Genomic DNA, 24,139 nt, shown 5'->3' with positions numbered 1-24,139 from the left:
CTCTGCGGAGCGAAGCTGGGCTTTGAGATGGGAGGGAATTTCAGTGTTCTGGCTAGTTTCTTGTCAACTTGACATAAACTGGAGTCAGCAGGGAGGGGGGAACCACAATAAGAAAAGGCCTCCATCAGCTTGGCCTGTAGGCAAGTCTGTAGGGCATTTTCTTGATTAATGATTGACATGTGAGAGGCCAACCCACTGATGGCGATGCCACCCCTAGGCACGTGGTCCCTGGAGGTCTAAGAAAGGGAGCTCAACCTGAGCCTGGCAGCAAGCCAATAAGCCAGCTTCCCTCCAGAGCCTCTGCTGCAAGTTCCCTTCATGAAAGAATGTAAGTTGTAAAATGATGAAATCTTTTCCTCCCAGAAGTAGGTTTGGGTCAGTATTTATCACAGCAACAGAAAGTAACTATTTATGCAGAAAGAACTGGATGGTGTGAGAAAGAGAGCAAGGGGTGGGACTCACAAATCTGAATTGTCAGTCCAGGGTGATGGGACATGAACGGATATACCCCTTTAAGACTCTGCTTAAAACTATGTATTCAAACTCTCCCCCAATGGGAGCACAGGTAGAAAACCTGGGACAAGGATACAAGGCAATCTTCCCGAAATAAGACAGGTAGACTCACAACAAAGAAGTCATTGGCTGCTGCAGCTCTTGATGTGTGTCATGGAGGAGACAGGAAATGAGTACTGAATGATCTAGTGAGATAAATGTGGCCTGGATGGTCCAAGATGGAAGCTCCAGGAAGTATGACATCAGATGGCAATGGATACTGAGTGTGAGAAGCTAAGGGGGGCAGGGTTTAACAGGTGAGTCAGACACAGGCCGAGGGGATGTGAAGCACATTTGGGAGATGCAAGAACACAGGGCATCGGTGGAAGTGAGACCCCACAGTGCTCTATGGGGACAGTGAAGCAATGACTACACACAATAAGTTCTAAAGTTCCTAGCAGCCCAAAGAAAAAGGAACAGCCTGCACTCTTAGAAACAATGCTTGCCACGAAATCAAAGTTGTTAAGAAGCTCGCAGTTTCTGGTCCTGAAACCTAATGGAAACGTCTCATAGGTGTGCTGATAAAACAGATGTGATCTTAAAATTATTTTCTGCTTTACATATTCCTCAACACAGACTAATAACGACAAAACGACCACGTAACTAGAGAACTTTCAGTCTACGAGGAACCAAAGATCCTTCACTCATGTGAGCAGTTCTTGGGTGGTTTTGCATAATCTGGAAGTAAATTTTAGAACAGAATACTGAGTGGGCTGCATGACTTAAGGCATTTTCATAAATGAGTCCAAATGGGGGAGCTGAGAGGAGCCTCAACTGAACTATATCGGTCGAACAAAAACTCGGTGGCTCGATTTCTGGATGTTGGGACGTGTGCCTGGAGCTGGGGACAGATTCGTGAAGAGACGTGAGCTCTGCCCACGAAGTGGTTGCAGGCACTGGAGGAGGCAGGCGCACAGACAGCTCTGTAAATGTGTTGTGCTGGCTAGGGTGCTGGGGGAGCCTCCTCCTCGGCGGACTGCAGGGCAGGTGCTGTGGAGTCCTCTCCTATCATTTCTCCCTGGTTTTCGGTTGTTTGTTGGTTTGTCTTTTCTGTTTTGTGAGGGGCGGGCGTGCTTGTGTTTGCGTGCGCGCTCATGTGTGCAGTGGAGGATGTGGGTGGGGCGCGGGGGTGGGGGTGGGGCACTTGGCTTGTGTTCACATGTGTGCTCATGTGTGTGGGATCCAGAGGACACCTCAGAATGTATCTGCCATTTTACTCTTTTGTTGTTGTTGTTGTTGAGACAGGGTCTCTCCCTAGCCTGAAACTCACCAAGCAACCGAGGCTGACTGGCTAGCAAGCCTCAGAGGAGGGCTTGTCTCCAGCGCCTGGCACTGGAAGTACAAGCACTCATCACCATGCAAGGCTCTTTGCGATGCTGATCTAGGGCTCCAAGTCAGGTCTTCAGGCCTCCAAGGCACACACTTTTCCCACTGAGCCACCTCCTCAGCCTCCTTTCTGTTGTTACCTCAATGATGCAGACCGACCCAGGGCCTTGTTGGATCAAAATCCCTAGCACTTTCTTTCCCATATCATAGTCTCATTTCTTGTAACCTAGATGAGCCTTGAGTTTGTGATCCTCCTGCCTCCACGTCCCGAGTGTTAACATTTCAGGGGTGTGCCACCACACCGGGTATTTAAGTCTCTTTCAGAGAAAATGCTGACCCTGAGTTGGTGTTTGATTTCTGTACCCCATTTCCCACGCTCTGTTCTACCTGATCAGTAGCTGGAATGTGAGGTGTGAGAAGGACACCGGGGTCACAAAACTGAATTGAAATGCACAGGAGATTTCCTCAAGGAAACCAGGCCCCAGTCTTGCGATGCTGTGAGCTGGCGCTGGGTTTGCGGTGACGCGTGATCTGTGTTTTCTGGCAGGCCGGTGTCGGGCGGTTCTCGAACCTCTTCCGGATCATGTGAGTCTGCTCTGTTCCTTAACTGTCAGTCTCTGATCTTTACAAAATAAGTGTTGTTGCTTGGGCTTCTTTTTTCTGTCGCCCGATGAATGAAAGAAACAATTGTTCCAAGCGGCATGAGACTCTCCCGGTAAGGAAAATCGCATTTCGGCCCGTGTTCCAAATCTCACAGTCATTGCTAAAGCAGATAAAGGTGAAAATGCTAACACATAGGGCTGGTAAGTGTGTCCCGAGACAGGTGCTTTACAATATATACATGGTGAAATTTTAAATTGAAACTCTTTGGAAGGTAATCTCATGACAATATTCATTGAATAATATAAAAATATCCTAGTGGGTTGTTGTTGTTTTGTTTTTGTTTTTTGTTTTGTTTCATTTTTTTTTTTGCTAGAACTCCATGTTTGAGAGTTTAAAAGAAAGAAACAGCATACATTTCAGACCAATATCTCACCAAACTCACTGATATTTTGTAGCATAGTTTCTATAGCAGCATGGTGAAAAATCATACTAAACATTTGATAATGTAAAAATTGTTGCACACGTGAGCATTTTGTGAAGCTACTGGAAGCACCAGCCAGAATTTAACAACTAAAGGAAAAGATTAAAATGTATAACATGAACCCAAATATCAAATATTATAAATAATTATGTTAAATTATGTATCCATGCAATTTACATGTTATACAGCTATAGATGATATCTGAAAAAATAGCTTGTCATTATTTCATGTATGCCTTTAAATTTTTAATTAAAGCTATGGACCTTTACCCACAAACACACATGTGTACACACACACACACACACACACACACACACACACACACACACACAGATTTGCTTTTACAAAAGTGGCTCCTCGGTAAAGACTATCAGACCCGAAGTTAGGGACTCCTGAGAGAGACCTGTAATGGATCGTGTGAGACAGGTGTGACCCGTTCTATTTAGAACCAAGCCCCCTCAGTCAATAGAAAAGGCATGCTGTTTGTAGTCACTCCGGTAGCCAGTGAGTCAGAAGTCCGTGCACGTTCTCTCGTCCCTAGGTGACAGCTGCCATCATTCTGCTTCCTGCCACCTCTTGTCCCCATGCACACTAGCCAAGGATGAAACGACAGGGTGACTTCAGCTCATGTGATGAGTGCTTCTGTCAGGTCCCAGGCTTTCCCTGGAAAATGCTCAAAGTAGCTCACAGGACACAAAAGGTGCCCTTTAGCACTGTCCTACCCCATTGCCCCCCAGGGACCCCCTCCCTGCACATCCCCCCAAAACTCATTTCCAGGTGTGACTCAAGTGCATGCCCACGCTTCCTGCACCGTGTGGGTCAGAAACCTCTCTCGTTCATTCATAGTTTCTCTGAGCTCAGAGCACTTGGCTATGCTTCACTGGAGGCATAAACCAGAAAGAAGTTGTCTAATGTCTTGGGCCCTTGTCATGGGACAGATGCCAAGAATCTTTATGTGTTCACTCAGCCTCCCACCACATAAGCCAGTTTAATCACCTCCATCTGCATCAGGGAAATGAAGCAGCCTCCCTGTGGTCACAATGTGGCCTCTATAACTTAGGTCTAGGACATAGTGGTAGCACATCCATTCTGTGGCCAATACTCTCCCAACCAAGAAGTCCCATCTCAGCCCACTTTTTCTCTGAAGACCTGACAAGAAGGCCAACTTCATGGTGGTGATGCCTGTTCTCTGATGGATAGTTCCAATGGCACCATGGAGCTCTTTACCTGGTGATTTAGCCCCCTCTCCTGTGGGTGAGCAGGTGCTGGTCTTCCACCCTGCTCCAGCTTGGGCATCATAAGATCTGTTAAACCTGATCTTGATACCTGGCCTGAGTCCTCAGCTCACACACAGCCTGATTGGACTTTCTTTATGGTGCCCTGGCTAGGGGTGTGGACTAACACACTGAAAGGTGAAACTATTGACTCATCCTGTCTTCCAGCTTTTCTGTGGAGAACACAGCTAACCAAACCATACTCTGCACCCTTCCTCTGAGCCAGATGGAAACCCAGAGATTCTTCCCCAGATGGTCCTAGCAAGCATCTCCTGCCCTGTTGCCCACCTAGAAACCGGGCTCTGCCAAGACTCCTCTCTACCTTTCCAGAGAGGAAAGAGAATCTGATGGCACGGCCTGTTCTTCCCCCTATCTCCAACTTTCTCTGACACTGCCAATCAGAGCAGCAGTGGGAACCCTGGCTGATGGCTTTTGTGCATGAATAGTCTTACTTCTGCATGCCCATTTGATAAACATGTATAGCTGTAATTAATTACTCTACTCACCCATAGGAGTGTGTGTCTGGCCATCTAACCCAAAAGTAAATTAAACTGAACCCTAATAACTAGACAAATTACAACATAAATATTTTAACTCACACCCTTAGGAATAATTAGATCCTCAGCCTTATTAAAATCTATGGCATTATTTACCAATCATATATTACAAATCTACTATAGAAAGTCACAAATACAGTCAAGGCTATAAAGCACCAACTTCAACTTTACACTGTTGGGTTTTTTTTTTAAACCTTTGACTATAAAATATTAAGAGTCCAAAAAGGAGTTCCAGGGCTGCCTCATCTGTGAAGCAGAATTCTCTCTGCAGAATAAGGATCCATGCCCAAGCTAACACTGTCCATTAACCATTGTGCTGACTGCCCAGTGGTCCACCTATGGATGCCCTGTACTCTCAGCCCTTTGTCTTAAGATATAAAATACTTTTTAACTTAGGTGATGGGTCAGGTGGAGGTGTTGGAAGGATTCAGCCCACCTACAACCTGTGTGGCTTTGAGAAGTCACCAACGTCAGTCTATATTTGTAAAATGAAGATAGGATTTCCTCGTTTTGAAGCACCGCAAGAGGGATATGCATGAAAACAGATGTCTCTAAGTCCTCTTGAGTTCCCGGCATCACGTGGCAGTCCTTAGACCTTTCAGATAGTCACCATTTACAGATGTAATTCCACCCTTGCACCTGGATTTCTCCCTTGGGGGCAAAGGAAGACTAACATCAATCAGTTCTAGGTAAAGCTAAGATCCAGGGAATGAAAGTGACTCCTGGTGGCTCTCATGATGATTGCCAGGTCCCTGCTTACACAGAGCAGCTGCTGGCTGCAGACCCACCCACCCTACAGGCATATTCTCAGGAATGGCTGTGATGAAGCAATGAGACTTTTTCTGCTGTGAACTGCTTCCCCTTCCTGCCATCTCCAGGCTTCAGCCCCAGATCTGTAATGAGGACATGTGTAAGCCTACTTGGCAAAATGCCATGACCTAGGAGGCTTGAATCCAGATCATATTGCCATTCATTATTTTACCTCAGCCCTGAAAACCAGAAGTTCAAAATCAAGGTGCCAAAGGGCTGAAAAGAACTGTCCCCCTATGCACATGACTGGAGGCATCTCATGTGTCCTTCCCTTAGTATATGGATGTGACTGGGGGGGGGGGGTAATAAGAATTTGAGCATCTGCTTGTCAATTTTTATAAATATTTCTGTCAATTTGCTGAGAAACACAGCTTGGATTTTCATATGAATCCTACTGAATCTGTCCATCAATTTTTAAAGAATTCAATTTTAACAACATTAAGCCCTCAGTCCATCAACAGTGGGCCTCTGTGCATTCATTAAGGTCTTTTTACAGCATGCCTTCAGATTTTTGAGCACAAGTTTCACTTCTGTGGCCCAGTGTCCTCAAGGATTTAATTTTTCTTGATGTTTTGCTGTTGTTCTTTCCTTTTCTATTTTTAAACTGCTATCAGTAATTTACAGAAAAGCTAATTGCTATTACCATTGCATACACACAGACTGAACGGGACTGATGGTGTATCCTGAAACCTCGATGAACTTTTTATTAGCTCTAAGCTATACTCATTTTCAGAAATTCTTGATTTTTCACTACACTGACAGTCTCCCTTTTCACTTTCTGGGACTACTGAAAACATTGGGCCCACCCAGGTGACCCAGAATCCTCTGTGTTTTAAAGTCAGTTCATTAACAACTTACACCTGCCTTATCCCCTCACAGCAGGACAAGATGGGTCTTTGATTGAATGATCAAAGAGATGAGGATATTTGGGAGGCACCTTTAGAAGTCTATCACAAGAATTACATTGCTATATAAGATCCTAGATCCCAGAATCTTAACATCTGCTACAAACAAGTCAGAATTGCTCCCTAAGCCCTCTGGGGTTATGAGCTGAGACATACCACCTTTATCCACATGGCCCCTCCCTTGGACTCACTCCAATGTTTCACCCACTTAGAGAAGGAACTTGGCTGCAGTCCTGGATGGAGGAAAATGCCACAGTGATGATGACTATGAAGATCCCGAGCTCCAGCTGCTAAAGGCATGGCCATCGATGAAAATTTTACCAGCCAGACCTATACAGGAATCAGAATACGCAGGTATCCCAGGGGAGTCTGAAGATGCATGTCCATGTGCAACATTGCATAGTAATTACAGGCCCATGCTCCAGAACTCAGTTTTTTGTATGAATACAGGCTGCCCAGTAGAACTGACCCCCAGAGAGTTCCTCTGAAGTTATATGAGTGGCATATGGAGTCAAATTCTGTTCTCCATTACTGTCGTTGTCAGGGCAGGGTCTGCTTGAGCCTTAGGCCTGCCTGTCCCCATGGTGGGAGCATGGGAGAAGTAGCCAGGCAGGAAGCCAGGCATGTGAGACTTGTAAGGTTAGTCTGCATGGTGTGGGAGAGCAGAGAAAGAGAAGACTGATTCGCTCGGCAGGTTGCCAGCCTATGAATGGACCCAGTAGTAACATCCCACTTATAAGAAGGGAGGGAGGCTGGCTTTGTGCCCACCCCTGCCTTTCCCCACATAGGGCAGTGTCAACAGGTCCTCTATGCCACTGTAAAAGGAAGGAGGAAGCACACCTCATTTCTGAGGGCCTAGCTCACAGACATGAATCTGCAGAAATTTCTTTAGGGAGAATTGTCTTATAAGCGGGGAACAGGTAAGGTGACACACACCCTTCACCCCTGCACTTCAAAGGCTGAGGCAGGAGGATTCCAAGTTCAAGGCCTGTTTAAGCTGCATGGTGAGACTTTGACTCAAGTAACCACAACAAAAATAATAGTGATAACAATCACCTTGTATTCAGTATTGGAAAGCATTGACTGAATATCTGCACTGTGCTGGTCACCATCCTAGAATTTATCAAGGGATAAATAAGTAACAGGGAAATGCTATAAGAGCCCACCAGAAGAAAGAGGTAAATGGGTTTGGGTGGTGGGCTCCAGGGGCAGATATAGTAGCTCATACCTGACTTGCACCCAAGAGGCTGAGGCAAGAGAATGGCCACAAGTTGAAAACCAACCTGAGCTATATATATAGTGAGATTCAGGCCAGCCTGAGCCCTGTGTGAGATGCTGTCTGAAATAAAACTAATAAATAAATAAATAAATAAATAAATAAATAAATAAATAAATAAACAGACAAGAAAAATAAAGTAGGTGGCACAGCATAAATCCTCAAGAACTGGTAGCATTTCTGCTGGATAAAAAAATGAAGGCTAGTCAAGGCCATCCTTGGTAGGATTGCAGTGAACCAAAGCCAGCCCGTCTACCTTAATTTCCTCCTCTGGCAGGTGCAGGCAAAACTGCTTGCCTCTTTGAGAGTGGTTCGTTTTGGGGTTTTGTTGTTGTTGTGTTCTGTTTTTGTTTTTGTTTTTGTTTTTCTTTCACAATGATCCCTCCGGCCACTCTACACACTAGAGAGTGTTTTCTTCTGCAACAGTCCCTTGGGTCATTGTCCTCTCTTACGCTTAAGAGTGCCATGTGACATGCTGCAATAAACTTGGCCTGCTTTCTACCCTCCTGCCTGAACCCCACCCCCCACAAAAAAAAAAGAATTGCTTACATAGTACCAGAACTGTGTTGACTCCATGAGTGTGAGCATGTATGAATGCTTCATAAGTGGCTATGTGCCAAATCCAGCCAACTTCTAAGGCACAAGCTTACCGGCTTTCTTTTTCCACAGATAAACGCTACTTCAAGGATATGATGGAGGCTCCCCTTCTGTTACCTCCCAAGGCTTCTGTTCCCATTGGGAAGCAAATCTGGAATATAGGGATGAGGCGACAGGAAGAAGTGAGTAAAGGGGGCCCCTGAGGGCCTGGCACGAGGAGGGCACTACCTAGCTCACAGAGATCTGCCCCAGCTCTCCTTCCCCAAGGCATCATGACAGATGATGGAGCAGGGCAGGGCAGGCTTGGGAAAGCTGAATAGTGTGACTTATGGGATCATAGGCCTTTGGAGGAGTCTAGAAGGAAAGAATACGTACATTTGCTGAAGACTTACTCTGAGCCAGGCGTCGGGCTAAAGAATTTACATCTTTCCTAATTATCATTGCATTCTTGAGATCCTGAATTAAGAACACAAGTCATCTTGATAATAACACATCATTTTGCCAAGATTCTCAGCCAAGTACTGTCAACTGTTAAACTGGGCAGTGAGAAGTCTCATGACCTTCCAAACCTCTGTAATCCCTGTATAAACCAAATAGGAATGTTCTATATGCTGGCTTAAAAGGTATCTAGAGGCACTGCAGATAATTTTATGCAAAGTAAATGAAAATGCACTAGATATATACACAGGTTTTTATTTTTAATAAAATGTATAATAATTAATACTCTTAATATAGCTGTCCATAGCATAAAGAAGACTCAGCCCAGGTCTGTATGTCACTGGTGATAATATTCTGATTCATGCCAGGTCAGTATTTCCTATAGAGACAGAATCATACAAGGAATCCTTGTCACATTAACATACCGGGGCTCCTCTCTTTTCACACTGAGTCCAGTCACAGAATAAATTGCGCTGTGGTGAGTGAGGGCTCATCAGCATACGCTGTATAGCTATTCAGTTCCCCATGGTAGAATTTTGATTAATGTACTTACCCCTTGATGAGAACATTTTAAAGGCTTAAGGCACATGTAAAATCATGCCAATGTGTGCCCTTCCAGAAGCTCTACAAAACCATGTTCAACTCAACAAAACTGGATTTCGCTGGTGTGATCAGGGTTTTTATGAAGGGGGTGTCACTGTTAGAGTCCCCTTCCATGACATCATTCGCTAGTGAACTGGAGCGTACTTCTGCAAGTCCCATCAGCTCTCCTGGGTGGCATGTCCACTCTGCTCATAAGACTCACAGCTTCTCTTGATATTGACCACACATCAGCCTGTCTTGTGATGATATGACAGGATATCTATGGGAAATGGTGTAGTTTATAGCAAACCAAATTCATTTCCCATACTTCTGGAGTCAGATGTTTGAGCTGCAGGTGCCAATATCAGCAAAGGTTCTCTTTCTGCATCCTGACATGGTAGAAGGTCAGAAGACAAGGGAAAGATGGGAAGGAAAGAGGGAGAGGGGGAGGGAAGGAGAGAAAAGGGGAGCCAGAGTTGCCCTTTTATGAGATCCACTCAGTGATAAAAGACCCCTTTCCGGGCCAGGCTTAGTGGTGCATGACTTTAACCCTAGAAAAGCCCTGGCCCAATTACAAAGAACAGAAGGCACTTAGAAAGAAGATCTGAGAGCTCCTTCCTCAAACTCTGTCACATGCGTGTACACATATGCCTTCTTTTGGAGAATATGTTTCCTAAGGAAAAACAACCTCATTTGGCCTTTTAAAAGCTATGGCAGGGTAGACAATGTGTCACACCTCTGTAGTGCCAACAGTCGGGAGGTAGGAACAGGAGAACCATCAAGGTCATCCTGGACTGTATGACAAGTTTGGGGCTAGCCTGGGTTACGTAAGATCACATCTCAAAACCCAACCACAGAAGGATCTGGGCTTCCCATCTTACAGTCCACACCTCTGCACTGCCTCATTTTCTTCTCTCTGACAGGTCACTTCAGAAGCAAAAGCATGATGGTCCCATCACAGTTAATCAACCGAGATGAGGGAGAGGGCAGACAGGGACAGATGGCTGCCAGGAGAGAAATTTCCTTATACAATAAGCAAGGCCTTAGCCTCACTTCAGAGTTACACTTTAGTCATCAGTGATGTAGCAAGAAAGTTTTCATGGCAAGTAGATTATCTTTCTCATTAACAACCTCATTTCCAAAGGCTGTTTCTTATGAGTTTTGAGATTAAACTATCTGTGGGCTGGATCTTCAATAACCCTTACGGAGGCCCTTTCTTATCTCAGTTCCTCTGGGCGATTGCAGCTATCTTGCCCTAAACTAGTGCTCTACTCAGTGAGTACTTACTGTGTACCAAGCACTGTGCTCAGCGATGGAAGCATGGAAGGGAGTCAGCACACATAATCTGAGGGAGGAGGCAGTGACCCAAGCTGCTGGTCTTGATGTCTGGGAGAATGTGCAAAGCAGTCCTTCACCCATACAACATACTGCACTGCAATTGGGAGTTCTCACCAGGAAGATTTTTGTCCCCCAGGACCTTTGGTATACACTAAAGACATTTTTAGTTGTTATGGTGGGAGAGTGGATATTTTTAAGCATTGTTGAAGGGAAAATGCATCACACACACCATACCACACACACACACACACACACACACACACACACGTACACACACATATGAACACACTGTACCACACACATGCACACAAATCATCATACACAAACACCACACACAATATATACACTGCACATACCCCAAAACATCATAACACACACATTAATACAACATACCACATCAAAACACACAGATACCAACACACTGTACCATGCACATGCACGCACACACACCAAAACACTGTACCATGCACATGCACACACACAGAGAGAAAGAGAGAGAGAGAGAGAAACAGAGAGAGAGAGATCACCAAAACCTTACATACAAAGGCTTCTCTGTGAATACAAAGCAGAATGTGATTGCCTAGAAGAAAAGAGCAGGAACACCGAGGAAGCCCCATCCTGAAACCCTAAGCATATGAGATCCGTGTACAATGGTGAGAGCCCTGTCTGCTGCCCTAACCAAGCTGGCAATGGGGTGTGGGCAAGAGCAGTGAGTGGCTGACTTACAGGGAGACTGAACGCTGAGTCTTCAGAGAGAACAATCAAAAGCCCTCTAGCACCTGGCATCCAAGCAAGCCACTGGAAGCTGATGGCTCTATGGATGAATGTAGGGTCCCAGAAAAACCCAACCAGTGCTCTATCCCAACCAGGCTAAACTGCAGAGTAGCAGCCATGGCCTTCCCAAGGCCTGGGGCTCAGAGTTCATGGGAGAGATTCAGGACCCCACCACCACCACCACCATCAGGAACCTTGCCTAGCATAATCAGCACCAGATAAGATAAACACTAAGGCCCAGGGCTAGCAGGGCAGAAAGGCTTTCCAAGGCCTTGGCACTTCAATGGCCTCTTCATCATCTCTGTCCCTCATGTCTTCTAATCCCACTGCCATTAACAGTTCACGACACCTGCAGTGATAACACTATTGTTGTTCTGTGTCATAGTGATGCCTCACATCCTGGGTGCATTGCCACTGTGTCTCACATTACCACACACACACACACACACACACACACACACACACACACACACACACCATCCACAAATGAAGCAGTATTTTCTTTTTTGCCTCCATTTCACAGAAAGGAAACTACGGAGCTGAGTGACTCACCATGCCCTCACAACTGGCATGTGACAGAGATGAGGTGATATCACCTGAGCTATCACTAAAGGTCACACTCCACTGTGCCCGCTCAATGGCTTCCATACCCCTGGCCATGTACACTGGTCTCCATTATAATCCAGTGGCATACACCGGCTCTCTTTTCTCTATCAGAAAAATGTAAAGCTGACACTATTAAGACTCCAGATGTCCTCCCCAAGCTTTCATGGCAGAAAGTATGATTTCAAACCTGAGATTTTATGCTAAATAGCAGCCAGGCCACCACAACCTTCTCTGGTAGCAATATATATATATATATATATATATATATATATATATATATATATATATTCAGCCAATGCTAACCATGTGCATACAGCAGTCTCTAAGAATAGTGGGCCCAGGGACGTATGCATTTATACTGGGGACTCTAGCCATACAGAGTAGCTGGACACAAGGTTGTGGCATGATCAGTGTGAGCTGAGGGTGCCTCATTGTCTTTTACAGGTCTTTTACAGGGACAAGTCCATCTCCAAGGATGTCAGAAGCCAACGCTTTAAAGGTAAAGTCCCAAGAGTTTAAAATCCCATGGAGAATCTCCCCTGCTCCCGTGGTCCTGTGCTCTGCTTGTAGTCACGGGCTCCCATACACCAGGAGCTCCGCTGAATGATGCTCTGAGAAATGACTGTCCAATTCTGCTGTCATGCATGCCTCCCAGCTCTTTTACAGCCTTACCTTATTGGCAAAGAAATTGATTGTGAAAACTCATATTCTGTTCTACATCATCTGAGAAAGGCATTGTTTCAAAACATATGGATTGCATTCAAATAAGTCATTTCTACAAGCACATGCCCTGAAAAAAATCACAAGATAGGAATCTAATTTTAAAATGTTGATTAATGAATATGAAAATGGGCTGTAGAGCTTGAGGCAAAACAACTCAATTTGAAGACAGAAGCACAGGTACAAGCCTGAGAGGAAGTAATCAATCCCATTGATGCTGGAAGCACAAACTAAGGGCAGCCAGAGAAATTCAGTTGGATCGGATCTATTATAGGGTCTCATCATTTTCCTGTCTTATCCTTTTCCCTTGGCCCCATTGCCTCTTATGATGTCCAGGGTAAAAGAAGTCAGTCATGTGATTTACAGTCCCCATAACTAAAGCCCACCAACTTCACCATTCATGTGCTTAGTGCTGAATCCCAAAGTGTCTTATACACATCACCTTTAATAAGGAAGTGCAGCACTACAGTTCCCAATGGAAGACGATGATGAACACACAGTAAGGTAATTTAAGAAAGTTTACTTACAAAGGAACTATTTACAGAAGTGCGCTGGGCACAGAGAAAGAACAAAGAAGCGTGGCATAGATCCAGGACTGACATGACCAGGGGTTGAAAGATCCCCCACCCTAGGCCCAGAGAGATGGGGAGGAGCTGCTAAAAGGTCAGGGGCTGTGGTGGGGAGACCTCCCAGGGAGGGAGTTGTGCTTTTGCTTACCGTTTCAGAAATCTCGGGCCACAGACCTAGTAACTGCTGCTTTGGGGCTGTGGTGAGGCAGAGCATCAAGTGTATGTTAGAGAAAAGTCTCATGATCTGAGGGTGGCTGGGAAGCAAGGAGAGGAGGGGCCAAGTACCAATATCTGCTACAAAGACAGGCCCCCCAATGACCTAACTTCCTCCCCTAACTCCTTTCTCCTTCTTAGGGTCCCCAGAACTCCATAGGCTAACCAAAGACTCTACCCATCAGTCTTTGGTAGACATTTAATATAGAAAGGATATAAAGCATGCTGGGAACCAGGGAGGTAAATGCTCAGCTCTGCCTCTGAATCCCTGTCTAGGCTTCCCAGCATAACCTACTTGGGACCACAATGCTGAGGGCAGAGTGAAGGAAGAGAAGAATGCTCACAGCAGGAAGCAGGGTGGCCAGAGCAAGGGCCTGGGCTCAGTCTCTGCCTGCCATGAGGCCTTCAGCAAGGTGTCTAACCTTCCTGAGGAGAGTATACCCTCTTCAAGGGCTATAGCAGGCAGGCCTGATGCCCACTCACTTCAGCTGTGGCAGCTTGGGAGGCTCAAGCAAGCACACATGGGCAGGAAGGGTTCAAATACCTCAGAAGGTGTTCTACTCCCCAATCAAAGCTCATATGCAGCCAGCTTAGCCTCACAGGTTCCTGCCTGACTCTATCAGTCTCCTGAACCCCAATATGATATGAAGAAGCCATCTCCTCAATGCTTCTTAGGTCCTTTAAGAACAATTTTTCTGCGCACTCAACGACAGCTCCATTCTATCAAGTGATTTGCTTCCATTCTTAAAAACACTAAGGTGTATCATGCAAAAGCCTCTTCCCTTTTGCCTGACAGAGACAGGGAACAGAAGCCCAAAGGCTCATAGGCCAGGGACTGATCATTCAATGCGCACGAGTCTTTGGTGACAATGGCACACTCTACTTCTGTAATGAGACATGAGACCTGGGACAAGAAACAGCAGAGCAGTCTCGGTGGCTGCTGTCCATCTCTCTGAACATGTCACTTCTCCAACATTTCATCAATTCATAAGATCTGGAAGAGAAAAGAAAACCTTGAACAGTAGAATAAAGAAAGGAAGATTTAAAAAACCCTAAGGAAAATAGACATAATCTAAGTTTGCCTCTGAGCTTCTTGGTAGTTCTCTTATGGAATATTAATTTCCCATAACAAAATAGCAGACCAATTCCTCAGGGAAAGAGCATGGATGTACTCAGGGATGTACTGATACTGTCTGTTTTATAGAGGATACTAGCTAATGTCATGGTCTGGTGGTTTGAATGAGATGCCCCCTGTGGTCTTGGACATTTGAGACTAGGTCCCCATTTGGTGGCACTGTTTGAGTAGGTTTAGGAGATGTGGCCTCGCTGGAAAAAGTATGGCAAGCTTTGACAGTTTAAAGACTCAGAGCATTTCTAGTTTCTCTCTCTCTCTCTCTCTCTCTCTCTCTCTCTCTCTCTGCTTTGTGCTTGTGACTCAAGATGTCAGCTCCCAACTAGCTGCCCCAGCCACAATGCGCCTGCCACCTCCTTACCATGATGAACTCTTTTTTTTTGGGGGGGGGGGGTTTCGAGACAGGGTTTCTCTGTGTAGCTTTGCACCTTTCCTGGAACTCACTTGGTAGCCCAGGCTGGCCTCGAACTCACAAAGATCTGCCTGCCTCTGCCTCCCGAGTGCTGGGATTAAAGGCGTTCACCACCACCGCCAGGCTCCATGATGAACTCTTATCCGTCTGGAACAAAAGCCCAAATAAGCCCTTCCTTCAGTAAGTTGCCTTGGTCATGGTGTTTTAGCACAGCAATAGAAAAGGGACTAAGATACATGGCCACAAAGATCTAACTGCTTTGTAAAATGGGCCCCCAGCATCATCTAAGGTTATCACTGGAGACAGTAACTCAAGGATAGCAAGGCTCACTGAGGGCAGGGGAGGATTATGGGAAGTTTCTTCCATGGCACTTACTGCCTGACCATAGTCCTTCCCCACACTTCTAGAACTGATGGACCTCCAGCATCATCCTGGACACTCAGTACAGACAGAAGGCAGGAAATGAATACAGACACCCCTGCTTTTAGGATCAGGCACCCAGAAGGAAAATGCTAGGGTGATTTGTGTTCATGACAAAATTCTGTATTTTTGATGCCAACACATATTCTCAGATAATTTATTTATTCTCACAAAATGTCACAGGAAAAAGAAACCACACCCATTGATTCAGGAACAGAGGGATTTTATGTAGATATTTTTCGTCAAGTTGAGCAGTTACATTTTTATGTAAATGTATGTCTCCTGTCATTTTTCCTCCAATCACTGTCTGGAAGCATCAAATTTCGAGACCTTATCTTCCCTGAAGGTGGAAGGTTTTCTTTTTTTTTTTTTATCCCCCTCCGGGAAATGGGCAAAAGTTTTATTTAGAGGTAAAGTTGTTACAGTACTACCTGTGTGTGATGAACCACCAGCAATAACCACAGATCCGGAGGACACTGCATTTCCAAGGACAGCTGTAACTTTCCAATAGACACGGCTTAGCTTCCTGGGAGAGGCGAAGCCGAGAACACGCGCAGCTCAAATGTGCATCTCCTCGCCTGGGATGCAAACTAAGCTCAAACTCTAAACCAATTTTCTTTGAAGTGACATGCATACTCTCTTCAGGAAATCACTTTATAAAGAAATACAATAAACCACCCAAGAAAAAGAATTATGCTCAGGCAGCTGAACGGGTAAATCCAGAAATTCAAGCATGGCTGGTTGAAAGTAGCAAACCAGATTCCACACAGTGCCCCCCGGAGGGATCACGTGAATTTGCTTTTTAAAGGGACTCAGATGCTGAAGCAATCAGAGGTCACCTTGGAGTTAATCTGGCTCAAGGCCCTGGTGGCCCGGGCTAAGGTACAGCTCAGGGTCAGCCAGCAAGTAATCAGAGCTTAGATCCGTGTAGCGTTCACCAGCTGCAGATGTTCCCTGTGTCTAAGGACATTGGCCAGTGTTGGCGTTCAGTCATCTGCAGCTTCCCCTGTTCTGACGGCCCCCTACTCCAAACTGTTCAGTCCAAGGGGAGAACAGGTGGGTGGTACTGCCCTCTCGTGGCTGCAGGTGGTAACGCACAACACACGGGAACTGGGTATCCCATAAACTGCAGTTAAAAATAATAAACCTTAGCTCATAGAGAAATGAAAGACTGACTCGTGTTTGTTTAGATTTAAATTTATTTCAGTTACAACCCACAGTCCAAAATCAACACAGGTATCGGTACCACGCTGGATTCAAAAACTAATGCTTTAAACTGAACATCACTCATTAATGGGACTTTAAAAAATTCTTTTCTTGCTGGGCGGTGATGGTGCACGCCTTTTAATCCCAGCACTCTGGAGGCAGAGGCAGACGGATTTCTGTGAGTTTGAGGCCACCCTGGGCTACAGAGTGCATTCCAGGAAAGGCTCCAAAGCTACACAGAGAAACCCTGTCTTTATATATATATATTTCTTAAGCTAGCATACAAAGAAATGTTTTTTTGTTTGTTTGTTTGTTTGTTTTTTTGTTTTGTTTTGTTTTTTTGAGACAGGGTTTCTCTGTGTAGCTTTGCGCCTTTCCTGGAGCTCACTTGGTAGCCCAGGCTGGCCTCGAACTCACAGAGATCCACCTGGCTCTGCCTCCCGAGTGCTGGGATTAAAGGAGTGCGCCACCACCGCCCGGCAAGAAATGGTTTTAATTGTGGTACTTTCATGCACATGTGTCTTATAGTTGTTCCTAATTATTCCCCCTCCGCCAAGCCCCTTTCCTCCCTGTAATGCCCCCTTCTGTGTTCATATCACGTGCTAGTAATTGCTCTTTCTTCCCCTTAAGATCTCTTCTCCCTCCTTCATGGTCTCCTTCATAGTTCCATCACACACATACAGGCTAATGCACACATGCACACTCACATACACATCTGCACACACATATGCATACACAAACACATATTCATACATGCACTCACAATGCACGCATGCACACATTTAAATCTAGATGCTGCCTGACTTGTTTTGCTTAACATGGTATCTTCCATTTCTATCCATTTATGCAAGTGAGAGTATCCTGGTTTCCTTCATGGCTGAGTAATATTCCATTGTGTGTATATACCACAATGTCACTTAATCTGATTCCATAATTTGGCTGTTGAGGATGCTGCCACAATGAACACAGGCACTGTTTGGGCAAATGTTCTTCAACCCATAAAAGAAGGCTTTTGAACATAAATCCCTTCCATCATTCTCCCCTCCCCCATTTCTCTCTCTCTCTCTCTCTCTCTCTCTCTCTCTCTCCTCTCCCTCAAGCCTCTTGGGAGTTGGGAGAGGGTGGAGAATGGCCGCCATGCACTCTCTCCTCCCACTAATTTTTCTAATTCGTGTCCTTTATCACGATGTGGAGGAAAGGCATACACAACAAGTACACTAACGTTCACTTGTGCATGGGTCCTCTGTGGGGTCCACGACAGTGGGTTTTACCATTGACTGAGAGTATGTTTGAACCGTTAAGTCTGTACTGAGCTCGTACAAACTTTTTGTTGTCATTGTTCACTCAACAATACAGTAAGCCACTACTGATAGAGCACGTACTTTAGGAGTTATAAGTAATCTAGAAATTAATTATAACAGAAGCTGGGCATTGGCATACAAAAATGTTATGCTATTTTATACAAAAAGCTTTAAGCATCAAAACAAAACAAAAAAAAAGTCAGTATCCATGGGGATCTGGCCATAAGCCATTGCCTTAGAATTCCTGGAGAATAGTGATGGGGGATCAAAGCTGGACAAGGGCTAGCTGGAAGTAGGCTGATCTCATAACCTCTTAGCCACTAGCATTCAGCACCTGACATGTGCTCAGCTCACAAGCTGCTGAGTGAGGCCCAAATCCCACAGCTCTCTCTCCAGCCAGAGGATTGATTTCTGAATGAGGGGAAACATCCACACTGATGACACCAGCTGTGCCAGGAGGGCACTGGGAGAAGCCATGTGTCTCCCAAGAGAGTCTCAGGAGCAAGGGACATGGAAGTGAGATGTGGTACAATGAACTTGGGGACAGAAAACAGCATTTTTGATGCTTAGAAGCCTCAGTGTGGCTGGCTATACACTGGATTTGGGGACAGTTGGTCCTGGATTCAAATCCTGACTGTACTACTCTCAGCTAGAAGACCTAAAAGGAACTCAGGAACCTAAGCTGAATTTCTCACATCAACAATACTACATGACAAGGCGTTTGAGGAAGGTTTCAAGGGAAACAACCAACGGTAAACCCACAGCAGTGTGATGATGGGGTCCTCCGGTGCTGATCTGCACTAACCATCCTGGATTCCTGCCCCTTATGCATTCCCCTGACTCCTTCTTCAGGCTAAAACCATCACCTATCTACCTAGTTTGGGTTCTAGCATGCAAGTAAATCTGTTATGGATGAATTGATTAAAAAGTGAGCCAGAGGCCTCAGTCACAGAGACCATGGTTCACAACTTATCGTTTCCCCACAGCAAACACGTGGCACCGTGCTGGACACGTGGTGGTCGTGTGGAAAATATTAATGAGATTCCTTCTATGACTTGGCCTGTGTTAACACTGTATAGATAAACACCCTCACCCTGACTAGTGTCACGGGACCACCCAGGGATGATCCAGTACCTCACAGTCTCCTTAGATGGGGACCAGAAAAGGGGCAACTCAAGAAGTTCTGATAAGTTCTGTCTGTGCTTCCAAATCCAGCTGCATCTTGTCCTTTCACTGGATGCTCACACCTCAGCTGTGGAACCAGAAGTCCGTGTTCTCTAGCGTTTTGTGACTCCATGCCACCCCTGCCTAGCCTTTGCCCGTCACTTTACCCTGCCTGTCCACTCTTCTTGGGCTGGAGGAATTGTTCCATCTCACTTTCCCCACTGATCCCAACCTGAAAGCTGTTGAAATGCTTGTTCCTACACGTGGTACCTACTGATTTTATCCAAGGGGATGTGAGAGCCAATAGGTTCCTGCAACAATCTTGGCTTTGCCTAACGTGATCCCTTCCCACTGCTTCCCCAAGGCTGGCTTCAGTAATTTATTGCTGCAATTAACTTCTGAAGGTTATGATGGACTTGAAGATGCTTCTCCAACAGGCCCTGCCAAGTGGATATTACTAGCCACTGAGATTGTTTAAGTTGCTTCTCTGGACTCCTCCATAATTAATCATCAAGACACAAAATGCTAATGGTCATAAAAGCCTTAGACACGATAAATTTTGTGGTTGAGGCCAAGTTTTATCTTGTTTTTTTTTCCAAGTCCATTTCTGTAATTATAGAACATGACATGGATGCTCTGTTTCTGGGAGTGTTTGCATTTGTACACTCCAGGGGTAACTAGTATCACCTGCGCTCAGCACGAATTGGATGGAAGCTTAGGTCAGGGATTCTCAACCTTCCTAATGCTGCAAGCCTTTAACACAGTTAGTTCCTCATGTTGTGGGGAACCCCAACCATAAAATCATTTCATTGCTACTTCATAGCTGTAATTATGCTACTGTTATGAACTGTAACATGACTATCTGATATGCAGGATAGATGATAGGTGGCCCCTGTGAAAGGATTGTTCCACCCCCAAAGGATCGAGACCCACAGGTTGAGAACCACTGGCTTAGGTGCAAACTAAATATTACTTTATTTACTCCTCAAACCCCAAGGAATTAAATTTCACAATCTGCATTTTAACTTGTAAGTCACTGAGGCTGCTCAGTAAGTGACAGGCTGACACTCAACTTGAGTGACTTCACAGGTCCCATTTGGGGCCACTCTGCTTTGTGTCTTCTATTAAGGAACAAGGTCTTGTCTCCTATGAGTCTTGTTTCCTCGTCTTTTAAAAATCACAGATAAGGAGAGAAGAAGCCCGGAGAGGCCAAGCCGTTTGTGTCCAGTTGCTCAGCTTGTTGATGGTAACAGCAAAACTCAATCCCAAGCCTTGGGAGATGCCAAACAGTCAGGTACCCGAAGAGGAGAATTCAAACACATATATCCAGCTGAGGTCACTATATGTATTACTCGTGGACAGATAGATAATGTACACTTGTAAAGTAACAGTGAGAGAGAAAATATCCCTTATCCCGATTTCATAGGGCCAGTTGTCTTCGTTTCATTGTTTTAAGGGTCTTGCTGGGTAGCCCAGCTGCCCCTGAGCTCATTCTGCAACCCAGACTGGCCTCAAGCTTAAGGTCCTCCTGCCTCCCACTCCTGAGTGTTGGGATGACAGGCATGAGCCACCACATCCAGCTCTGACTGGCTTTTGCCAAGCTCTTGCATCCACAGCTAAATCACATCTTCCAGGGTATAACGACATGAAACATTTCTTAGCTAAGCTGAAAACTAGTTTTCTAGACACGTGTTTCCTTAGGTCCGCTCTTCAGAACGTAATGCCTACGAACATTATACAACTATAAGTAGGGTATGCTCAGTTAATACTTTCTCTGAAACTGTCTTAAGTCCGGACAAATGGCAAAACAATGAGTTCTCTGATTCTGCAACATTTTCCTTAGTGGAAGGAAACACTCCCAGCATGTCCATCCTCAAGTACCAGGGTGCTCATGAGCATAGAATTGGAAGAGCTGTCATTTCATAGCATGGGAAATAACCTCAATGGGACTTATAATAGCAAACTCACAGGAAGCGAGGTGTTGGTGTTCCTCATCTTTGTTTTGATATGACTTAAGTGTACAATTCTATAATGTATTCTTAACGATGCCTATATTTAACAACCAGCTTACAAAAACCCTTGCCCATTTAACAACCAGGTCTTACAGTGTAGTACAAGCTGTCCCTGCACAGTTCAAACAGACCTATAAAACATCCTCTTCTCCAAGAAGCACAGCTTCAATGCCACATAACACTGTATCCTCAGATTCTTCAGGGTTTGGCCCTAAAATAGTCAAGTCCAGGTCCATTAGCTTCCACAGCTGTGCTCTGCTCCCTCGCCCAATCGCCTCTCCAGACACAAGCTCCTGGCTAGTGATGGGAGCACTAAACATTGAAAAGGGCTGGACCAGTCTCTCTTGGCAGATAGTGCTGACTACAGTACTGGCCACCAGAGGGCAGACATGCCAGTCGCCTCCCAGTGAAAAGCCTCCTCCTCTCGCTAGGAGGGGAAAGTCTTCAAGGTAGACCCCGTGGATCCTCTGGTCTGACTGACAGGAAGCTCTTCCCAGCATTGGAGAACATCTGGGCTTTGTCAGGAAAGTAACGAAACATCCCCTCTCTAATGTCCCATTGCACAGTAGAAACTAAGTGTGCATTAGAAGCTATGCCTCAAAGTTTTTAACAAATAATAATTTTTTAAAACAGGAAACATGCCTTGACATGCTCTAATTCATGTATCCCACATATAAATGTTGGGTAAGTATAAGAAATCACCCATCCCTAAGTCCAGGAGTTTGTTTCATTACTACTTACTGACCCCATAGTGAATAATAGGAGTCAAGGTCAGTCTGGAGGTGTGGTTGGGTGAGAAGAATGCTGAATTAGCATGACTCAACGTCCTGAGTTTGGTCTGTGCACTACTAAAAACAAATTTCAAAGGTCAGTCTGAAAAAAAAAAAAAAGATTCCACTCCGAATCTTATCTTTTTTTTTTTTCTTTTCCATTATTGCAAATACCTGACCTGTTAGCACTTTGTTAAACAAGGCCCCCTAATGGAAGACCAAGAACCTGGCTGGATTTTAGTCTAATTGCCACAAAAGCCGACAGCTGTGTGATGAGTTACTTCACCTGTGTGGTCCTGTTTGCTTACCCTGAAGGTCACCCACACAACTTCCCTTGTGAAATGTTGATACCTAAACCAGTAGCATGGGGAGCCTCTTGGCATGGATGGTTTGTTAGCATACATGTCTGTTGTGGCTGACAGAGTGTAGGGCTGTCCAGGCCTTTGGTTTTTCTATGCCACATAGGGCAAAGAAAATTTCATTGTCTAGAGCTGCGCAGGAAACCCGTGTTCAATCTGCAGTTCATGGCTTGTGGGTGCATAGTTAACATTTACATCGCCTAACACTGCAACCCAACAAGATATCCCGAGCCCCAAGCAGCCCCAGGCCACAAGTTGGATATCTGTAGTTCATTGCTATTGTTGATAGAATTGCTACTAAAATTTTAAGAGAGGAGAGAGAGTACTAAACAATGCTAGAGAAAGACCAACATTTTAATAGAGACACAGGGTATGTAGACAGGGTGTCAGAAAGATCAGACGTGTTTAGCACAAAAGCCCCTCACCAGCTTCCTGGAGTGAGGAATGATGCTACAAGCATGAGCTGAGCATCCCATCTAGAGTGGCATTACAAGGTGTGCAGGCAGTGCCCACCATTGGTGAGAACCCAAGTTGGCACAGCCATCTGGGAAACCAGTTTAATATTTCCTCTAGAACCTAAAATTAGAACCAGCCTGTGACTCAGGAATCCCACTTGTAATATCCATCAAGGGCATTGAAATTAGGATCCTGAAGAGCTGTCTCCACTCCAAGTCCCAAGCACTATCCACAAAGCAAAGCATGGGAGCAATCTGTCTGTACAAAGCAGCCTGAGTAAAGAGACGGTATACATAGATTCATTGGAGTTTTATTCGGCCCCACAAGAAGGAAAGCCTACCATCTGTGACCACGTGGATAGGCCTGGAGGACATCATGCTGGGTGAAACAAGACATATCCAGATGAAACTCTATGTGCTGTCACTGAGAGGAACTTGAAATGACAAAACTTATGGAAGCACATAGCAGGAAGCACAAGGTGGTTTCCAAGGAGCAACAAGATGGATGATGAGAGGGTGATGTACAGAGGTCCTTGAGAGTCACACCACTCACAGTGACATCTGCTTGTGGAGTGTTAAATTTCCCCACATCTCGGACTCATCATTTCCATTAGCCAGGGTGAGAATACAATAAGATCCCCCAAACTAAACTGTTCAGCATCAGTCAGGGTAACTGGCGAGATCCCAATAAGCATCATTATCAATGTCATCAATCTTGTTAAATATAGGAGTGGTTTCCATAGAAGCATATGTAAGACTATTTGATGATATTTCCCATGGGGTTCATTGTTTTTTCCATCTTATATTTTAGGATTCAAATACACAGAGGTGAACAAGGTGAGTGAAAAATGTTAAAATGTACTTGTTACTCTCTAAAGTGTGCCCTAGGGTTTCAGTCTCCATTTTCCATTTCCATTTGTAAATCAAAACATTCCTAACCACTGGCTCTGCCCAAGAACAGCGAATTTAACTCCTGGTTCTCTTTCCTTTTGCAGATTCCTGTGCCGCCTCCACGGTAAGACATTTAAAATCATATTTGTGGGACCAGAGCGATGGTTCAGAGGTCAAGAGCACTGACTGTTCTTTCAGGGGAACCAGGTTTGATTCCCAGCACCCACATGGTGGCTCACAACCACCTGTGACTTCAATCCCAGGGGGTCTGATTCCTCCACGGGCCCTGTGCATGGGAACATGGTGCACAGACAACACAGTCAAAGCACTCATATGCATAAAATAAATTTTTAATATGTATTTTTTTGTCATAAACTTGAAGGATTTGTGCTAGCT

At 45.1% G+C, this 24,139-nt stretch overlaps 1 protein-coding gene across 2 annotated transcripts in view; it reads left to right on the top strand.

Annotated features, from left to right (window-relative positions):
* Clnk (cytokine dependent hematopoietic cell linker) overlaps nt 1-24,139 on the top strand; it is a 168,372-nt gene that overhangs the window by 97,435 nt on the left and 46,798 nt on the right. For both annotated transcript variants that reach the window (XM_037209001.1, XM_028891569.2), the window contains 6 exons: nt 2,426-2,463; nt 6,721-6,862; nt 8,454-8,563; nt 12,564-12,618; nt 23,664-23,689; nt 23,848-23,867. In XM_037209001.1, coding sequence (XP_037064896.1) covers nt 2,426-2,463; nt 6,721-6,862; nt 8,454-8,563; nt 12,564-12,618; nt 23,664-23,689; nt 23,848-23,867 — 391 coding nt within the window. The remainder of the gene's footprint in view (nt 1-2,425; nt 2,464-6,720; nt 6,863-8,453; nt 8,564-12,563; nt 12,619-23,663; nt 23,690-23,847; nt 23,868-24,139) is intronic.

The sequence above is a fragment of the Peromyscus leucopus genome, chromosome 10, assembly GCF_004664715.2.
Source record: "Peromyscus leucopus breed LL Stock chromosome 10, UCI_PerLeu_2.1, whole genome shotgun sequence".
In the NCBI taxonomy this organism is placed as follows: domain Eukaryota; kingdom Metazoa; phylum Chordata; class Mammalia; order Rodentia; family Cricetidae; genus Peromyscus; species Peromyscus leucopus.
The sequence above is the reverse complement of the archived record's forward strand: the minus strand, read 5'-3'. Positions and strand labels throughout refer to the sequence as shown.